Raw genomic sequence first — 17,159 nt, 5'->3', positions numbered from 1 at the left:
TATGGCTGTGCGACGGAAAGCGACCGCAGCGAGCTATGCTGACCGAGTTCTAAATGATGTGACTGATCTTGCCATAGAGGTGGCGCGGATAACGGGTATGGACTCGAGTAAACAACTCCTTCAGTTTCTCAGAAGATCTATCGATGGATGGAAAGGCCAAGGCCTCATCACATATCTTCGGGCAATCCCATACCACTGAGAATCACTCCCACCCCTTTCCGGGCAGCACCTTCTCACTCCCTTCTCCCGTTTTGTAGTCACGGTGATTCCCTCTGCTTGCTCTCCTGACCTTGAGATGCAAACAACATCAAACCATGTCGTGACCCTGACCGCCGAGGCGCGTCCTTCACCGCCGTTGCAATGCGGGTCATCGTCTTCGAGTGCTGTCCAATGTGCGTCCCGCTCGCAATGTGTTGCAGACGCGAGTACTGATAGGTGCTCGCAGCTTCCATGAACAAGGAAAAAAGGGAAACACGGAGAGGGCTTCAATGAACGACCATGGCCGTGATCCATCGTGTACTCTTCATAAACAGTCACCTTGGGACTGTTGGAATTATTGGAGTCATTCCCAGGCCGACCGAGCCTTTCGAGTTAGTGTATTACAAAGTTGGCCGACTTATTGGTATCAAAAAGGCTGTTGCGCCATTGGCGAACCCAGTGTCCGCCCCTAAAGTCTTCGGACACCCTCTCTCATCATTCTTGAGCGTTATAAGTAATTTGACACAAGCAAAAGCTGTCGCTTTCCGGCCTCCAGGGCTGGCCAATCAGTTGGTTGTCGCCGCTCCCTCAGAGCTCGATCAAGGCCTCCTCCGCTGCAGGCTGATTGATCGGATCGTCCTGAGGCACTGAGGGGAACGAGTCTTGAGTGTAGCCCGCGTACGCCCACGTTTGCGGCGCCGTCGGTGGCTGTTGCGGTACTTGCTGCGGCATTGCCCTTTGGATGGGTTGCTGCCAGTACGCTTGTTGCTGCTGCTGCGGTTGATGTGCATTTTGTGGCGGTGGGGGTGCACTCTGAGGTGCACTTTGGAACGGGGCTGGCTGCGGCACAGTTTGAGGGGGTTGTGATGGCTGACTGGGTCGGCCATGGGCTTGCATCGGCGTCGGCTGGGGCTGAGCCGGGCTGGGCCCCGACTGGAGCTGCATCGACTGTGAGAGAATTGGATATGGCGAGGTATTTGCATCTGGCGCAGGACCAGGAGCTGATGGTACCGTGGACTGAGCAGAGTGAGGAGGGCTAAAGTAGTATGAGCCTCGGCGGTTCGTGGCAGGCGATGCGTTCGGCCGCTGGGGAGACTGCATTCTCTGCGTCGGATCAGGGGGAGCTTGCTGCTGCTGCTGATACGGGTCTTGGGGAGCTGAGGGTGGTAGGCCCTGCCAGCTATCACTCCTCTGCGTCTCCTGCGGAGGTAGTGTCTGGCCAGGATGATGTCCTGGTCCTGGCCCGTACGAGGTGAACTGAGGCTGCGGCGTCGGCTGTGAGGGCGGCTGGTAACCCTGGGTGGAAGACATCTGGAAGCCGACAGGCTGCTGGCCCGTGTAGAAGTTTTCGGCATTGCCGGTACTGTTGTGTGCCTGCGTCGCTATCGAGGGATACGGCCCAGATGGCTGACGAGGCGGAGGCAGGTTGTAGCCTCCAAAGCTTTGCTGGCTGTACGCCTTTGATAGCCGTTCCTCCAGCATGCGGTCGTAATATCGAACCACAGTCGACAGCTTAGCGTGAAGCTCCAGCAGAGTGTCTTGGGCACCAGTCAGCTTTTGTTCAGCAGCCTGATTTCATCGCTGGGACTCACCATGCTTGCTCATCGTCTCCCCGTACGTCCGCGCCAGTTTCGGCCGCAGCGTGCCGATGCTGTCGTAGAGTTCCTGAATCTGGGGCTCCCTCAAAATCGTACCTGGAGGCTGCGTCTGGAGACGGTCGACCAAGGTGGAGAAGAGGTTGATGTTCTCGGCTTCAACGGGCGTCAACTCGTAGTCGTTCTTGGGCAGCACAAAGCTGGACGTTGTCGCGTTGCTCGACGGGTTCGACGTTTGTTCTTTCAGAACAGCCGCATGTCTCTTCTTCTGCTCCTCCATATCTGCCAGGGAGGCGGCAATGGCGGCCTTGAGGTCCGCGTCATCTTCTTCCGCCTGCTTCGTTGCGGCGTCGCTGTTGGGTCTGGTCCCATTCGTGAGAGGCTCGACAAAGCCGCGTGTCGAGCTTTTGACTTCCTCTAGGCTCATGGCCAGCGCCTTTTTCAAGTCCTCGTCAAATCCGTCGTCGATCCGAGCGTTTCGAGGCTGCATAGCCGATGTGCTGCGCGTCTTGTGGGGGTATGTCGGGGATCGGTCAAGCGAGGCGTTCTGTTCTTTGTACGCTTTGCTCGTCAACTTGGCGTAGCATCCGTCGTCTACTCGAACCGGGGAGTGGATGCCGAGATGCGGTAACGCGGCCGTCTTGCTCGAGCACTGCTGATCGAAACAGTTACCACAGTTCCGACAGTGGTGTTTTCGGTTTGTAAAGGTGAAGGGAGTGCGGCAACGCATGCAAACATCGGAATCGACCCATTCAGGGGGCTGCAACGATGGCAGAGTCAGCGACGAAGCCCGGCACGCACAACTGGGGACGAAGATCTTACCGCGCTGCTGTCAATCATACTGCTAGCTACCGAGACCCGAGGTGGAAAGTGGTGGCCTTCACGCTGCAACGTCCTGTACACCTCTCCGATGTATGCCAGGTCGTGTCGGCCCTCTGCCGCACCGGCCCAGGATTGGATGAGCTCAAGAATCTTGGACTTGACATCGGCGTTGACGGCTCCCGGGCCCACGGCCTGCAGGAGAGACACAAGGTTGTCCATGAATTCCCGCGAGGCGATCTCGGCCAGGAAGTGTGCGCCGCCGTTTTTGACACAGGTATCGGTAAGCTGCGTCGGTGAGTAAGTGACGACGCGGCAGTCGGGAGGAATATCCTACGTGGAGGGCGCTGAGCTGCGTGTTGGGGTTCTTGTTGCCGATGCGTCGCTTCAGAGATCGCATGGCCTCTTTAGGCGCCACGGTTTTGGACCTGATGACGTCGGAGATTTCGAGATTGAGGGCGATGTCCTCCCTGGGGTCGCGTTAGCTAGAGAAGCAAGGTAGTTGACCGACGGCGAGAGAGGTGCATACAAGCTGCTGCTGGTTGCCCTGTCAATCTGCTCGTCCAGGGCCGAGTTGGCCGAGGACGACCACCAGCTCATCATGTTGGAGGATGACGACGACCAGGCGGGACTCGAGCAGGGAGGCGTCGTGCAGGTAACTGGAGTAAGCTACCGTGAACGACGGGCAGGAGACGGCGAGGTAGGCGAGCCGAGAGATGGAGATGGGTTTGGGCGGATGCAACTGGGGGTGCAGAGGTAGAGGATGGTGGCTTCGAGATGGCTTGTCGTCGGGGAGGCCAAAGCAGTCAGCCGACAGCCTTGCTGGTGGGCGATGAAGTACTGTACGGCTCATGCACAGTCGGTGTACAGCGCACTGGGGGCGGGTACCTCACCTGATGACGGCAGTGGAGGGTTCTACGCGTCTGGTATCCGTACTGTAGGTAAGTACCTACCTACAGAAGGTATCCACTGGGCGTCGCGGGTATCTACAGTGGGCGGGTGCGTTAGGGGAGGGGCCTGAGACGTCGGCTCAAGAAACAGTTCCGGGTACCTCCTGGGCAAGCGGCCTGCTCCTGGTTCCCTGCACGGGCAATGGATATCATCATCGCCATGTTAGGCAATGTCGATCAATCAAATGCCATACTAGTCAGACTTCCAACGTCAGCAGGACACTTCTGATGCTATGAATTCAGCCCTCAGTAAGGTGCCCATCCGTAAGGGGGCGGGATGGAGGCTGGCCGGACAGATTACAAGGCCTCCGAGGCGCTGGGCGCGGCGACAGTGCGGTGGCTCGTGGGGTCTGGCGGGACCCGTCCGCTGTGCCCGTACCTTCGATAGCGGTACATGGTCGGTACTATTAATAATACCCGAGATGGCCTGTAGTGGCGCGTGCCGCCAGTGAAGAAAGGCGCGGCAAAAAAGGGTTCTGGCCTGGAGCGGTACTTGGTACCTGGGCGCTGTCACAGCACAAGACGTGAGGAGCAGACAAATTCGGAGGCCCATGTCCGACCTCAAAGGCAACAACGACAAACTGCCCCCTTTGTTTCCCACGCCTTGCGCCAGGCAGCCTAACAAAGACGCACCCGTCGTCATCGTCGCCATCCAGGGCGAATACTCGTCTTATCAAGCATGCGCCGCGCGCCCTCGGCCTGCCGGGAACCCGCCCTCTTGCCCTCCTCTCGCTAGATCCCATCGCCCATGCGCCGTTCCCGCCCATTGTCCCGAGCATAACTACCAGGCGCCGCGCCTCCTCTCCTACGTTGCGATTCCTCATACCCGGCCGAGATATGACCGCTGTCCCCGACCATATATCGCATTCAGTGTCTTGATGACTAGGGGTCCACCGTTGGCGACAACCGCATGTCTGTCATGACCAACGCCAGCTATGGCCTCTCGCCAGGTCATCAAGCCAAAGGCAGAGCCCGCCCCTCGACGCCTTTTCCTCATATAGACGACTTGCTCGCCGTACCAAAGGACATTGATCCGAATCAGTCCATCAAGAGACTGTTGGACATGACAGAAACATCGCTGCGACAGTCCGAAGTAAGCCGCAATTTCGACAGGCCTGCCCTCGCCCTCAAGGACTATATCCGTGCCTCCATCCTCGCCGTCCAGGTCATTGTCAAGCACAAAGACTACCCCGTCTTGAGGGATTCCCGCAGCGAATCTGGCCGACTACACAATGCCATCCTGAAAAGGATATCTCAGCAGACCGACATCTACGAGGACATCAAACGCAATATCATGGAAGACAACAAGAGGACCGGGGTCCAGCCGACAGTCAAACGCTCCGCTCCACCGTCGCCATCAAAAGCTCAAGGAACCGGGCCGCCGCCTGCTTCCCTCGTCAACGGAGAGGCGGCTTCCTCGCGACCGCAGACAAAGGCAAACGGCCGCACACTACAGCCCGTGAACGGCTCTCCGGCAAAGACTAAGCCCGCTGTGCTCCCAAAACCCCAATCTCTGCATGGAAATGCCATAGTCCCGGGCTCTGGGCGCTCTGCGCCGGCCAATAATCCCAAGCTCGACCTGACTGCTCGGTTTGCCAATCTCAGGGGCCCCCAATCTTGTCCCGGGCAGGATCCTCGCATCAAAACATATCCAATTCCCACCCAGAAGCCATCAGGACCGTGGCAGATGCCCGGCAGCCCGGAACTCGACGTCGACTCGGACCCCACAGCCTCGGCTCTTCCCAAGGTACCCGATGCCATCTACAGCCCGGCGCGAGGGAGTGTATCCGGGGAAGCATCCAGACTTCCAACCAGCACCCCCCGGGGGCTTTTCAGCCGCACCGGCTCATCAACGTCACTTTCTAGCATGCCGAGCATGCTCCCACCGCAGACCAATGAGTTTACCCCCGCGGTTCCGACCTCCGCTGTGCCTGAGGAAGAGGAGGAGCCAGTCGAGCTTCCCGAGGAGGATAACATCACTGCCGAACAGCTCTGCAAAGTCATGAAGGCAAAATTGTCTATTTTGCTCATAGATATACGATCTCGAGAAGAGTTTGACGAAGGGCACATAATGTCATCGTCCATCATTTGCATCGAGCCGAGTATTCTCCTGCGGGAAAATATCTCCTCGGAGGAAATTTCAGAGAGCATGGTGCTCTCGCCCAATCCAGAACAGGCCCTGTTCGAGAGGCGCGACAGTTACGACCTCGTTGTTTTCTACGACCAGGACTCAGAGCGAGTGCCTCAATCTCCGAAAAGTTCTGATGAGCTAGTCGTCGTGTCTCTGCATCGGGCTTTGGAGCATCTCAACTACGGCCGGCGACTCAAGAGGTCGCCAAGAATATTACGAGGAGGCTTGGGTGCGTGGGTGGACCTCATGGGACCTCTGGCGCTGCAGCCGACCACCTCCACGACCTCGACCTCATCAGCTACTCTGGTAAGACAGAAGCGAAATGGCTTCATTCAACGTAAGGGACACAAATTCGTTGTGACGTCGCTGCAGCCCGCCGACGTCAAGGCGTGGGAAAACACACTCGAGAAGGACGCCCATCAGACTGCCGCTCGGCCAAGTTTCCCTCGCACAGCAAGGGAATTTTTGAGTTCCACCCCCATCGCGGCTCAACAGCAATCCATGAAGTCTCCCGCCGCCATCGAAGAGAGGCAGCAGCATGGCTTTGGCTCGCTAACACCGCTCCCTGCTCCTCCGGCTCGGCCGCGCGCCGCCGTGCAACGTCTCAGCCACAGCGGCCTGTCACAAGGAGACGACGGCAACGAGACTTACAGCGAGCCCGGCTCGTCCTCGCTGCAAAGGTCAACGGCCCGTTCCAAGAAACCCACGGAGCAGGTCTCGGCGGCTGTCAAGGCATATACCGGGCTCAATAACCCTCGAAACTGGTGCTATGCCAACAGCACGCTCCAGTCGCTTCTCGGCTCTCCCGGGTTCGGAAGAGAGTTGGCTGATTCGGAGTGGGTTCACAAATATTCGGTTCCTCGAAAGGAGGACGAGAAGATTGACCCACCCCAACTCATGGTTCGGATCTTGTCCAATCTCTTTCACTGGATGAGCACTGGCACGTTTGAGACAATGAAAGCGCAGACGCTGATGGTAGGCCGCTTCGGTCCGGGCATAAGGGGTTGATGAGGAGGCTGACATTGTTCCAGGATTATTCTCGACAGCTCTGCAAATCCAGCGAGGCAGAGTCGCAATTCGGCGGATCACACCAGCAGGACGCGCAGGAGTTCATGTCCTTCATCATGGAGCAGCTACACGACGAGACGAACCCTTGTCGAAATAAAGCTGGCAACGCAAAGCAGCCAACGACAAGCGGGCGACCGCTGGTTCGGGCCGCCATGGAGTATTGGGCGAATCATTCCGAGTTCAACCAGTCCATCATTGACAGGTATTGGCGAGGCATCGAGCTGTCCACCGTCAAATGCATGGAATGCGACACACGTACGCACACCTTTTCTCCCTTTGGTTTGATCCCCGTCCCTGTCACCCATGACCAGGACATGACACTCTCGGAGGCCCTGAGTGACTACGTCGCGGGAAACCAGTTGGACGACTTCAGATGCGACCACTGCAATGGCGAGAAGAAGGCCACGCAGTCCCTGTCACTTGCCCGGATGCCGCCTCTTTTGTGCGTCAGCTTCCGTCGCTTCCACTACCACGGGCAGGTTCTGTCCAAGTCCAATACGATCGTATCTTGGGACTTCAACGACTTTGACTTTGCCCCCTACTTTCTCGATGCGTCCGAACAAGACGGCGACGCCAAGGACAGGGCTTTCAGTGGGCCCTTTCGCTACGAATGCTATGCCGTTGTGACGCACGCCGGACGACAGCTCAACATAGGGCATTACTATGCCTACGTGCGGGACTCGAGCACGCGTGACCAGCACTCGTGGTACTGCTGCAACGACAGCAAGGTCAGCAAGGTCCGCATCGGGAGTGGCGACAGCAACGACATGCAGAAGGAGGTGTTCCGTTCCGGTGATGATCGGGTGCCCTACCTGGTCTTTTTCAGGAGGAAGGATGCTTGAGGAGCCCGCGGGGCCGGGGAGTGGGAGAGCGCCGAGACTTTTGATTATTGGTTGAAGCGTGGTAAGACGGGTGAGGCACGATACCCTCAAGCGTTTGCATTTGCGTTACATGCCACTGCATGTTCCTGATTTCAGTTGGTTTCTTACCTTTTTTTTGATGCTGGATCTATGCCTGAGATGCGCTGAAATTAGGAGGCGAGATGTTTCCCCCAGCGCTGCTGTTGTTCTTGGCGAGGCATCCAGCGCGCTCTTGCCAGTCCAGCCTACAACTATCTGTCTTTTCTCGCCCTGCTTCATCGTTTGGATACATATACATGGACATTTGGGTAAAGCGGCATGGGCCGGCGCAAGCATGGTTACGGAGTAAGGTGCTTTCGGGTAATGCGTGCGCTTGTGAATATGTTTGTGGCCGAGCACGAAGAAGAAGAGGAATGATGATGACTAGGGTTGATGGGATAGGCATGAACAGGACGAGATGACAATGACACGACGCTCTTCTGGTCAACGGGGGCTTGGTGTTGACGAGGCTTCAATTCCTCGTCCTTTTTATTCTGCAACGTGCGATGGCGACGAAAGAGGGGGGGGAGACTAGACCAACATCTCCGCGGTCTGTTCTCAGCAAACTCCCTTGAGTATGCGCGCTTCTAGCTTCCTAATGTCGAAACGTCATTTTTCCAGATCGCTGCGAGGGCCTCCCAAACTCGATGCTGCCAAAGATTGTCCTGATCTTTGCGTCACCGCGAGCCCGTCTCGGGATGTGCCGGCGATGGGAGCACGCCATTGTCCTCGAACCCTCAGGTTTCTCAGCCAAGGACCCAGCCGCAAAGATAAGGCACAGGTGCACAAAAGGCATGCGACAATCTACTTTGCAAGTCTCTTAATGAGCCAACGCCCCCTCCTAGGTTTACATTATAGACCGTCAAGATATCGCTCCTGCCCCTGTTTCAAATCACTCAAACGCGCGAGCGTTGCCTGGTACTCAAAACTCACGCGCTCTTCTTCCCCTTCACATCCCGCTCTTCAGGAGACGTTCTTGAGGCACGCGTCAATCTCCTTCTTGAACTTCTCGCGGATGGCTTTCCGGTTCAGCTTCTGGGTCGCAGTAACGAGGCCCTGCGAGGAATTATGTGAGCACAACACGAAACTCGCTCGGCCTGATGAGAGAAAATCAACTTACGCTATCCGGCGTCCACTCCTCGTCTGTGATGACCACTCCGGCGACAGTCTCCATGCCAGACAGGCCGCCATTCTTTGCCATGGTTTGTAGTTGTTTGAGCACCGCGCCACGCACTTTGGAGTCGTGGTACATGCTGTGCTCGTTGACGCCCAGCTCCTTGGCCTTTTCGGCCAGGACCTTCTCGTTTGGCATAATGAGGGCGATGGGCCGAGAATGCTCGGCGTCGGCGTGGACCATGACGTTGGCCACGGCCTGGGCACCGCGGTAGACGGACTCGACCTTCTCCAGGGCAATGTATTCGCCGCCCTGCATCTTTACAAGGTTCTTGACACGGTCAATGACCCGCAAATGGCCATCAGTATCGAACTCGCCAATGTCTCCAGTCTGGAACCAGCCATCCGAGGTGAGGGCTTTTGCCGTCTCCTCGGGGTTGTCGTAGTATCCCGTCATGAGGGGCAAGCCCTTGATATAGATTTCGCCCTGGGGAATCTTGGCGTCGGTGGAGTAACCGATGTCGGGGATGGAAACCAGCTTGACGTCGATAGCGGCGGGGATAGGACCGATGGCATTGGGCGAGTACTCGAGCGGACAACCCAGGGCACCGTTTGCGCACGTCTCGGTAAGGCCGTACCCGACAACCATGGGGGCCAGGACGATGGAGAGGAAGTGCTTGGTGCTGTCGGCGATACCGCTGGCGCCATTCATAGTGAACCGCAGTCGGCCGCCAGTCAACTCCCGCACCTTGCTGAATACAATGCCATCAAAGATGCTGGCAAGGGGAAGCTTGTTCTTCGCCATGAAGCTCTTGTAGGTGAAGGCACCCCAGAAGAGGGACCTGAGGACGGGGCTCGAGGTTTCGAGCTTGGCCATGACGCCCTTTCTGACCGTTTCCCAGACCTGTGGAACGCCGACCATGGCCGTGGGCCGCAGCTCCCGCATATCTCCGGCGCAATTCTTGACCGAGGTATCCGACAGAGTGCGCGGGTTTCCGTATCCCAGCGTACCGCCAACAAAGAAGACAAGGTTCTCGAGGACCATCTCGAAAATGTGTGCGAGGGGCAGATAAGCCAGGATGCATTCCCTGTCGGTGACGCACTCGTCGACGTTGGTGTAGAGACCGGTAACTGTTGCCGCCGCGGTCAATGCAATGCGCCGAGACGGAGGGGGAGGCAGCTCGGGACGTACTTCCAGCAATGAGTGCCTCGTGCGTAATGCAGGCACCCTTGGGGGGGCCGGTAGAGCCCGACGTGTACATGACGCAGTAGAGGTCGGAGGGCTTGGCGGGCTTGGGATCAACCATGTTGTCCTCGCCGAGCCTGCGTAGGTCCTCATACGTGATAACAGTAAGGTCGGGGTTGGCCTGGGTAAACTCCTCGATCTCGCCGCCGACGGCAAACATGCAAGCGGCATTGACGATGACAGTTTTGACGTTTGAGTTCTTGATGGGCTTGGTGGCAGTCTTGAGCAGATGAGGGTCGACAAAGATGGCATCGGCCTGGGTCTGGACGAGAGAGTGTTGGACGCCGCTCTCGCCGAGAGTATCGTAGGCGGTGACAATAGAGATGGACTGTGATGCGCAGGCGTGAGACATGGAGATCCATGGTACACTAGCGGCAGACTCGGGTTAGTTGAGGCGCAACAAGGGGACGGGGAGGGCTGACCTCGTGGTGGCGAATAGATGGACCTTGTGGTCCGAGGTCAAGCCAACCTTGCGCAGGCCGGAGCCGATCTGGAGGACGAGTGTCTCGTATTCCTGGTAGGTGAGGAAGGAGTACTTTGTGAGCTCAAAGAACTGCCACTCCTTGTCCACCTCGTGGACCTGGCCGTCGACCGTCTTCTTGACCTTTTTGAGCTCCTTGTGAAGCTTGACGAGCTTGCGCGAGCCGACGGCCTGGTGGTTGGGAAAGTTGCGGGCGCTGCGGCGAACAATGTCGAAGACGGTCGTGACGTCGGCGGCGGGGCGGTTGAGGAGGCCATTCTTGGCGCGAGGATGTCGGCGAGGAATCGTCTCGCCGGGCACTTTTTGGTAGCCGGGAGCCTCGACGGTGAAGGGCGGCTTGTGGACGGGGCTCAGGGGCATGACACTCGAAGAGTAGTCCATGCTGGCGGTGGCTGGAGCGGGATGGCCGCTGGAGTGGGCGATGAGGCGGGTTGTGTGACTCGGAGCAGCGACGGGGGCGCAGGACCGACGTGTTTAGGAGGAGGGCCGTGATGTCAAGGCCAGCATTGGCCGGAAGAGGGGGGGAGGTTGAATGAGGAAGAGGAGGAAGAGGAGGAGGAGGAGGAACAAAGCGAGGAACAAAGCGAGGGCGAGGGCCAAAGGTTGTATTTAGTGTTGTTTTTTCCCAGCAGGCCCCCCCCCCCGATTGCAGCTCCAGCGTGTAGCTTAGCAGCTTAGGTACGACGACAGTACAGTAATAAGGCACTGTAAGCTGCTATGGGCAGCGTGGATCCCTTCCCCCCTCTCCCTGGCCTTAAGCTGAGGAGACTAACTCCTCTGGACAGGTGCCATCTGGGGTTTGGCCTCTAGCTGGCAGTGGAGGAAGGTATGTTTTAGTGGCGCCTGCTACCCCAGCACAGTGCCTGCTCAAGAGGCCGGCGGTACATTTGCTCAAGAGGATGGAGACATTGGCTGCGCTTTAAGGATACTTTGTGCCTCAGGCGCTCGACGGCACCCGGTCCAGTACCTGCGCGGGTCCCGCAGTCCTGCCGATGAGGTACCCATCTCGACAAGCTTCAAGTGCCGGGCTTCTTCACGCCGCCTCACGCCGCCTAGCTTCGCTTCCCCCACACGCCACCAAAAAGAAAATTGGCTTGGTCGAACCCTCGGCATGGCGCATGCTGGCGGCGGTCCGAGGCAGCCAGCAGCAGTCCAGAGCAGCCAGCAGCAGTCCGAGGCAATAACCCTAGGTATCGATCCGAGGCAGCGACTCGCAAGGACTCCACGCGGCCGCCGAGCCAGAAGCACGCACGTATCGCGCGATCCCGGCAAGGTGGCAGCCCCGTCGGCCATTCTCGAGCTTCGCATTCGTCGAGCCCCGTCCAGTGAGGTCATGGCCAAGAGCCTCCAACCCTTGGCTAGCTCGGAAACGGCGCCACACCCCCAATCCTTTTCTCGCCCTCGCCCAACAAATCCTCCCCACGGGAAGAGCTTCGCAATGCTTGGGCACGTTTCAGCTAATGGAAAGAACAGCTGTCCGTCCTTGGCCAAAGCCAGTTCTGCCTACACATGGCCAAAAGCGGAAGCCAAAGCTACGGCCACGGTTCGGTAGCCGCGGCGACTGAGCTTGACAAAGAGGGCCATGGGCCATGCACGTCTTGCGTCCTGCAAGGCCGCCTCTCGCTTGTGTTATCAACATGTTGCCGTCGGCGCCCCCTATCCTCGTCCTGACCATTTCAGCTGGGCCGCGGCCCGGAGATTGATACTTACCTGATTCTCCCCGTCCAAGACGCACACGATCCCCGCAGCCCGACTTTGGTTGACTTTCATGCACGTCCGCGGCTCCGCCGGCGCGCGCCGGCCGAGGAGCAATCGACCTTGATGCATAAACTCGGATATTTCTGGCCCGATCTGCCCATTCAGCCCACTCCTCTCTCTCTCGACCTTGACTCCGGATCCTCCAGGGGTGGGTCCCTGGTCAACCTCGGAGCCTCCAAAGAGCCCTCGGATCAACCAGATCCTCACTCTCCTCTGTGGAGAATGTTTGGCGACCTGTTCTCGCTGGCGTCGGCGCCTTGTCCAGGCACATGTCATGACCAGAGAGGAATTATGTTACATTTTCAAACTCCCATCGCCTACCCCTGGTCGTGAAAGGAGCTTGTCTGTCTATCGGACTCTGGGACAGCGAGTTGACCATTTTACCCTCGCGCATTTCTCCGTCTCCTCGGCCCCTTTTCACATGTCCTGCCGGATGACCAAAGACACTTATCGGCATCCTACGCCGGCCGACATGGCCGTGCCTCCGTGAAGCGTCTCCAACGCTCCCGCAACAGCCCTCCTTGCCGCGGCCCTAAAATGCACCTTCGCCGGCGCCGGCCCGCATTTCCCGGATATTTAGACTATTCGGGGACTGAGGTCCGCCCGCTCTGTCCACCGTCTCGGCCGGAGAAAAAAGGTTCGGTCCGTGAACTGCTCTTGACCCGGAGGAGACGGTTGATGAGACGATGAAAGGTGCCGTTCCAATCTCGGGGGAGGGCCCAATCTGTCTATTTTGTGGGCCAAGCCTGGATCTATCAACCGATCCTGCCGTCTTGTCTCGGCAGCGGCCGCAGACTACCAGATCTCGCTTCGTGTGTGCTGTTCGAAGAGGGTGGGATGGTCGGTGGCTAGTGTCAGGCTCGGATGATCGGGGCGACAGTTACGCTATCGGGGAGCGCGACTGTCTCCATCCCATTGGATTCGACGCAGTTCACCATTTTGTGGCGTTTGCTGGTAGCCCTCTTCAACAGCACTATGCCCACCGCTCACTGTTGACTTGTCTTGCTAAATATGATGTTGGCTTGTCTTGTCAACGGTTTCCTTGAACGAAGCATGCATGATAAACTCTTGTCATGTCCTGCCCGCCCCATAGCTTGCTCTTAAGACAGTTATTGTGCAGTAGAGTCTTGGCAACAGAGGGGGCGCAGGCTCGATATAGTTCTCTTCGTACTCCGTAATGCGTGCAAGCTTCTTTGAATGAGTGTCAGTGCTTGTTTAATGGGAACTCTGGGGACGCGTCCCACATTACGCGCCTTTCTCTCATCCGCTCAGCGTCGAGTCTGTCACCGGCGAAGACCCAGCCGTCCAGTCATTCTTCTCTGCTCTGATAAAATGCCCTACCTTTAATTGTATATAAATGGGAGCATGGTGCTTTACCAGCAGCCGTCAAGCTACGGTTCATATGCAGCAGTGCAAGTGGCAAAGCCATTGTCAAGAACCTACCACCGCTACGACGCACATTCATTGTTGAAGCTTTCTGCCCAACCCAGCTCGCTGGTCGTTGCAGGAAGCTCCGCGACTCAAAGTCCTGGCGCAAAATGATGCAGGCTACTTGCGAGGTGACAGAACGACCCCAGGGCGTAAGGGCTTGGAACCCCGTTACGGCGGTCTGCTACACGCTCGTCATCAACACCTGTCCCGCATCACGCAGCGCAGTCCCGAATTCATTTTTTCACGTGGAGCCACGGGGCACGATCAGGCGTAAGACTGGGCTAGAAGTGGGTGGAAAGAACAGGGTCGAAGTCGATGACATCTCTGGAGGCGACGAAGCGAGTTTCGTTGAGTCGGTGGTATAGGGACGGGCAAGCTGTCCATGCCCGATATCTATATGGGCTTCCACGGAATGCGTGTTCCCAGGTGAAGGTGGACGAGAGAGCAGCAGCACTGGGTTCTTTGCCATGGATAAATGGAGGCTTGTCGTCAACGCCGGACTTTGCGCCAGTCGCAACAATGTTGACCCCCGAGCTCCCGGTCTACGTTGTCTTTCCGGTATTGGGCTCTAGGACAAGCTCATCCTTCGATATGGGGTTCGGCGCGCAGTATACCGCTCACCCTGGGAACGGAGCATGCGATAGCCGCGGCTCGCTTGGATCGTTGACTTGATGGTCGGCGTTGAATAGGATGCGCATAGCTAGGAGTATGAGAAAACGGCAGTCAGTATCCAACCTTGACCCTCGGATTCTTTGTTTTCCGACCTTTCATGCGCTCGAGGTTGGTATCCCGGTGTCTCTTGAACCCGAGACGGACGAGGCCTCCCACACCAGCCAGCAGCGCACCCGGATCCTGGGTGAATCATGTCAGCTCTATTCATTACAACCGGTTTCGTAGAGTGATACATGGTCCCTGGATTCTTAACGAGTTAGCGGGAGATGCTAGACCTTGCCACTGGCATCGAGATTCTCTCGTCCGAGGCTCGGGCCCTCTCCGCAGCCTTGCATGGCCTTGCGCCTGTTAACTCTTCTTCTGGAAGTTTGGATGGATGTAGGAATGATGGTTCTCAAGGCGCAGAAGGGGCGAGGGCGTAGACGAGGGCAGATGAATGAGAATTTGTCAGGCATCATCTTCGGCTGGCGAAGGCAATTTCTTGCTGGCGTAGGACGGGCTGACCAACATACATCTTCGTCGAATCCAGCACCGGCGACAGACTGGCCCGAGAGAAGTGGAAGAAGAAGAAGGAAAGCCGGTCCAGTAGCGAGATTAATCTTGGATTGTTAGTCGGCAATATTGGCAGACTGGGTACCCTAAACAGAGCTATTGCATCTGCCATCGAGATCCCAGAGAGGCTTTCATGACAGGTCAGATGCCACTGAAACAACACTGTGCATATGAAACACAGCCACGAGCATTGCTTGGATGTGGTTAGCGAGGCGTGGGCGCTTCGAGGTTCTATTTGGTCAAGGTCATCTGCTCGTGACGGCTTCCTAGTGAGAAGGGAGGGGGTGTTGGCTGCTGTCTGCCCCCCCCTTCTGGCTGTATATGTTTTTCTTTTTACTTCACTTTGGCCATGGTGCTTGGGCTTCTGCGCTCGATTTGAGCCCACAAGCTCACATGACCACTCTCCTCGCAGCCGAGACGGAAGGGCGGGTCTCAGTGTCTCAGTGCCATACGGTGTAAGTCGTAGCCGAAGGAGGAGGGCGTCGCGTCGTCCAGGTCCGATCCCCGGCGGCTCTGCGTACGACACTGCAGTAATCGCATCTCCCATCTCCCTACGGAAGACGCTGTGAACCGGGCTGAGGAAACGGAGCACACGGACACATGTTCTCCGGCACGAGATCAACCTCTTCGCAGCCATCATCACTTATGTTGCTAGCATACGAGAGCGCAGAGTCTTGTTTCTCTCCATCTCTACGTGGACGCAAAACGATATGCAGAATATCCGAGACATGGCCGGCTTTTCCGTCGTTGGGCTCCCGGCACGCCCCCATTCTGGGACCCTATCCTGCATCGATGGAGAAGAGAGACCAAGACTCGGACAGGAGACAGCCATCCCGTGACCACCGGCAGCAACTCGCCATCCCTTCCATTACACGGCCGCCTTGTTTCTCTCTCTCGTAAGCCACTTACTCGTATTCCCGCCCGGAATGCTGTTAAACACACCCAGAGCGCCCTTCGCCGTGCCTCGCCTACCTTTCTTTCGTGCTTGTCTTTCCGAGGTGGCCGTCTTTCTGCATGTCAGACACCTACTACATACACTACTACGATCCTTTTGCCTCTCTCTGTCTCTTGTAATGCTCTCTCCCGCGCGCGTGGGTCCCTGACCGCTACTGAGGCGTCATGCCGTCGGACACGGGCTCTCCGCCTGTTCCCTCGGGCATGGGGGAGGAGCAGAGTCTGGGCCATTTCCTTGGTTTGTTTATTCAAATTTCATTTTATCTTTATTCTTTTGTTTTAAACATGAAATATTCAGGCCGCTTCCGGAGCAGCAACCTCTTCCCGTCAACCTCGCACAGCACTACAGACACTCCTCCTGGCTTCGACGACGACGACTAATCGCAAGACCCGCGTCGGATGACTCTGCATGCAGAAAAAGAAAGCAAAAAGAAGAGAACACCTACACAAACACTCGACGGTCCTGCAGAAAGGAGGAGGCTCACTGGGCACCAGCGGAGCCTGCGGGATGTTGCCCACGATGCTGGTCCCGGAGCCGCATCTACTCCCTCACTCGCGCGTTCTCATACGCCGAGACCTTCAAACGAGGGGAACGCATCGCCAAGGCCCGCAAGGAGAAGGGCGTTGATGGTGGCGTCGCTTACACATACACGGCTTGAGCCATCTCCGTGGCTCTCTTCCTGGCTCATCGTGCACATCCGCGGCCGGGTTTGTCCTGGGCCTCCTGGGCGTGCACCACGGGGGTAATGACGATGACGGGTGGCCATCCATCTTAACAACACTTCGAGCCATCCTCCAACATGAAAACGGGGAAGAAGGGGGGGCTCTGGAGAAGCGTTGGCTCGCCCTCGGCCCGGTCGTCGAGTCGCATCATGACACAGGCGTATCTCTCGTATCACCGCATACGCACCCCATAGCAAACAAAAGGCGGCGGGAGAGAGGGGAGAAGCAGAAGGGGGGGGTAAGCAAACGGCGCTCCCCTTTTCCCCACGGAGAGCTCATGTCATCGTATCTTGCAGAATGTGCGCGAGATTTCTTGTCCCCGGCATTCTGCCACGGCCTCTGGCAACAGGCCTGGTCGCTTCCTGGGCTCCAAGGTTCCCCCTGGGAGGACGACGGCATGGGGAGGGGAAAGGAGGGACAGCATAGCGGCTCCCAGGGAAGCGGGATGCTCTCAACGTGATCGCTCGAGGCTGTTTGGGAGTATGGATACCCCACGGGGTAATGGCAGATCTTCTCCTTGTTTGCCCCCTTCCTTTGCCACCTCTGCAGTATGAAGTTCGAGTCACCTG

The 17,159-nt window shown here is 57.5% G+C and overlaps 3 protein-coding genes across 3 annotated transcripts; 1 reads left to right on the top strand and 2 right to left on the bottom strand.

Moving 5' to 3' along the window:
• Window positions 1-786: 786 nt before the first annotated feature.
• HRG_10432 (VHS domain-containing protein) lies at window positions 787-3,215 on the bottom strand (the record flags this gene model as incomplete). Its single annotated transcript, XM_044868903.1, has 10 exons — window positions 787-972; window positions 1,048-1,072; window positions 1,133-1,146; window positions 1,210-1,355; window positions 1,419-1,473; window positions 1,522-1,736; window positions 1,791-2,553; window positions 2,616-2,900; window positions 2,950-3,082; window positions 3,142-3,215. The coding sequence occupies 10 exons, from the start codon at window positions 3,213-3,215 to the stop codon at window positions 787-789; spliced, it is 1,896 nt and encodes a 631-aa protein (XP_044716258.1).
• Window positions 3,216-4,472: 1,257 nt separating this feature from the next.
• Window positions 4,473-7,603, top strand: HRG_10431 (ubiquitin carboxyl-terminal hydrolase domain-containing protein; the record flags this gene model as incomplete). The annotated part of the gene is made up of 3 exons (XM_044868902.1): window positions 4,473-5,335; window positions 5,399-6,668; window positions 6,725-7,603. The coding sequence occupies 3 exons, from the start codon at window positions 4,473-4,475 to the stop codon at window positions 7,601-7,603; spliced, it is 3,012 nt and encodes a 1,003-aa protein (XP_044716257.1).
• Window positions 7,604-8,623: 1,020 nt separating this feature from the next.
• On the bottom strand, window positions 8,624-10,881 carry HRG_10430 (AMP-binding enzyme domain-containing protein; the record flags this gene model as incomplete). Its single annotated transcript, XM_044868901.1, has 4 exons — window positions 8,624-8,716; window positions 8,781-9,904; window positions 9,966-10,387; window positions 10,442-10,881. The coding sequence occupies 4 exons, from the start codon at window positions 10,879-10,881 to the stop codon at window positions 8,624-8,626; spliced, it is 2,079 nt and encodes a 692-aa protein (XP_044716256.1).
• Window positions 10,882-17,159: the final 6,278 nt, after the last annotated feature.

The sequence above is a fragment of the Hirsutella rhossiliensis genome (assembly GCF_020360975.1).
Source record: "Hirsutella rhossiliensis strain HR02 chromosome Unknown scaffold00015, whole genome shotgun sequence".
Taxonomy (NCBI): domain Eukaryota; kingdom Fungi; phylum Ascomycota; class Sordariomycetes; order Hypocreales; family Ophiocordycipitaceae; genus Hirsutella; species Hirsutella rhossiliensis.
This window is presented reverse-complemented; position numbering and strand designations above follow the sequence as displayed.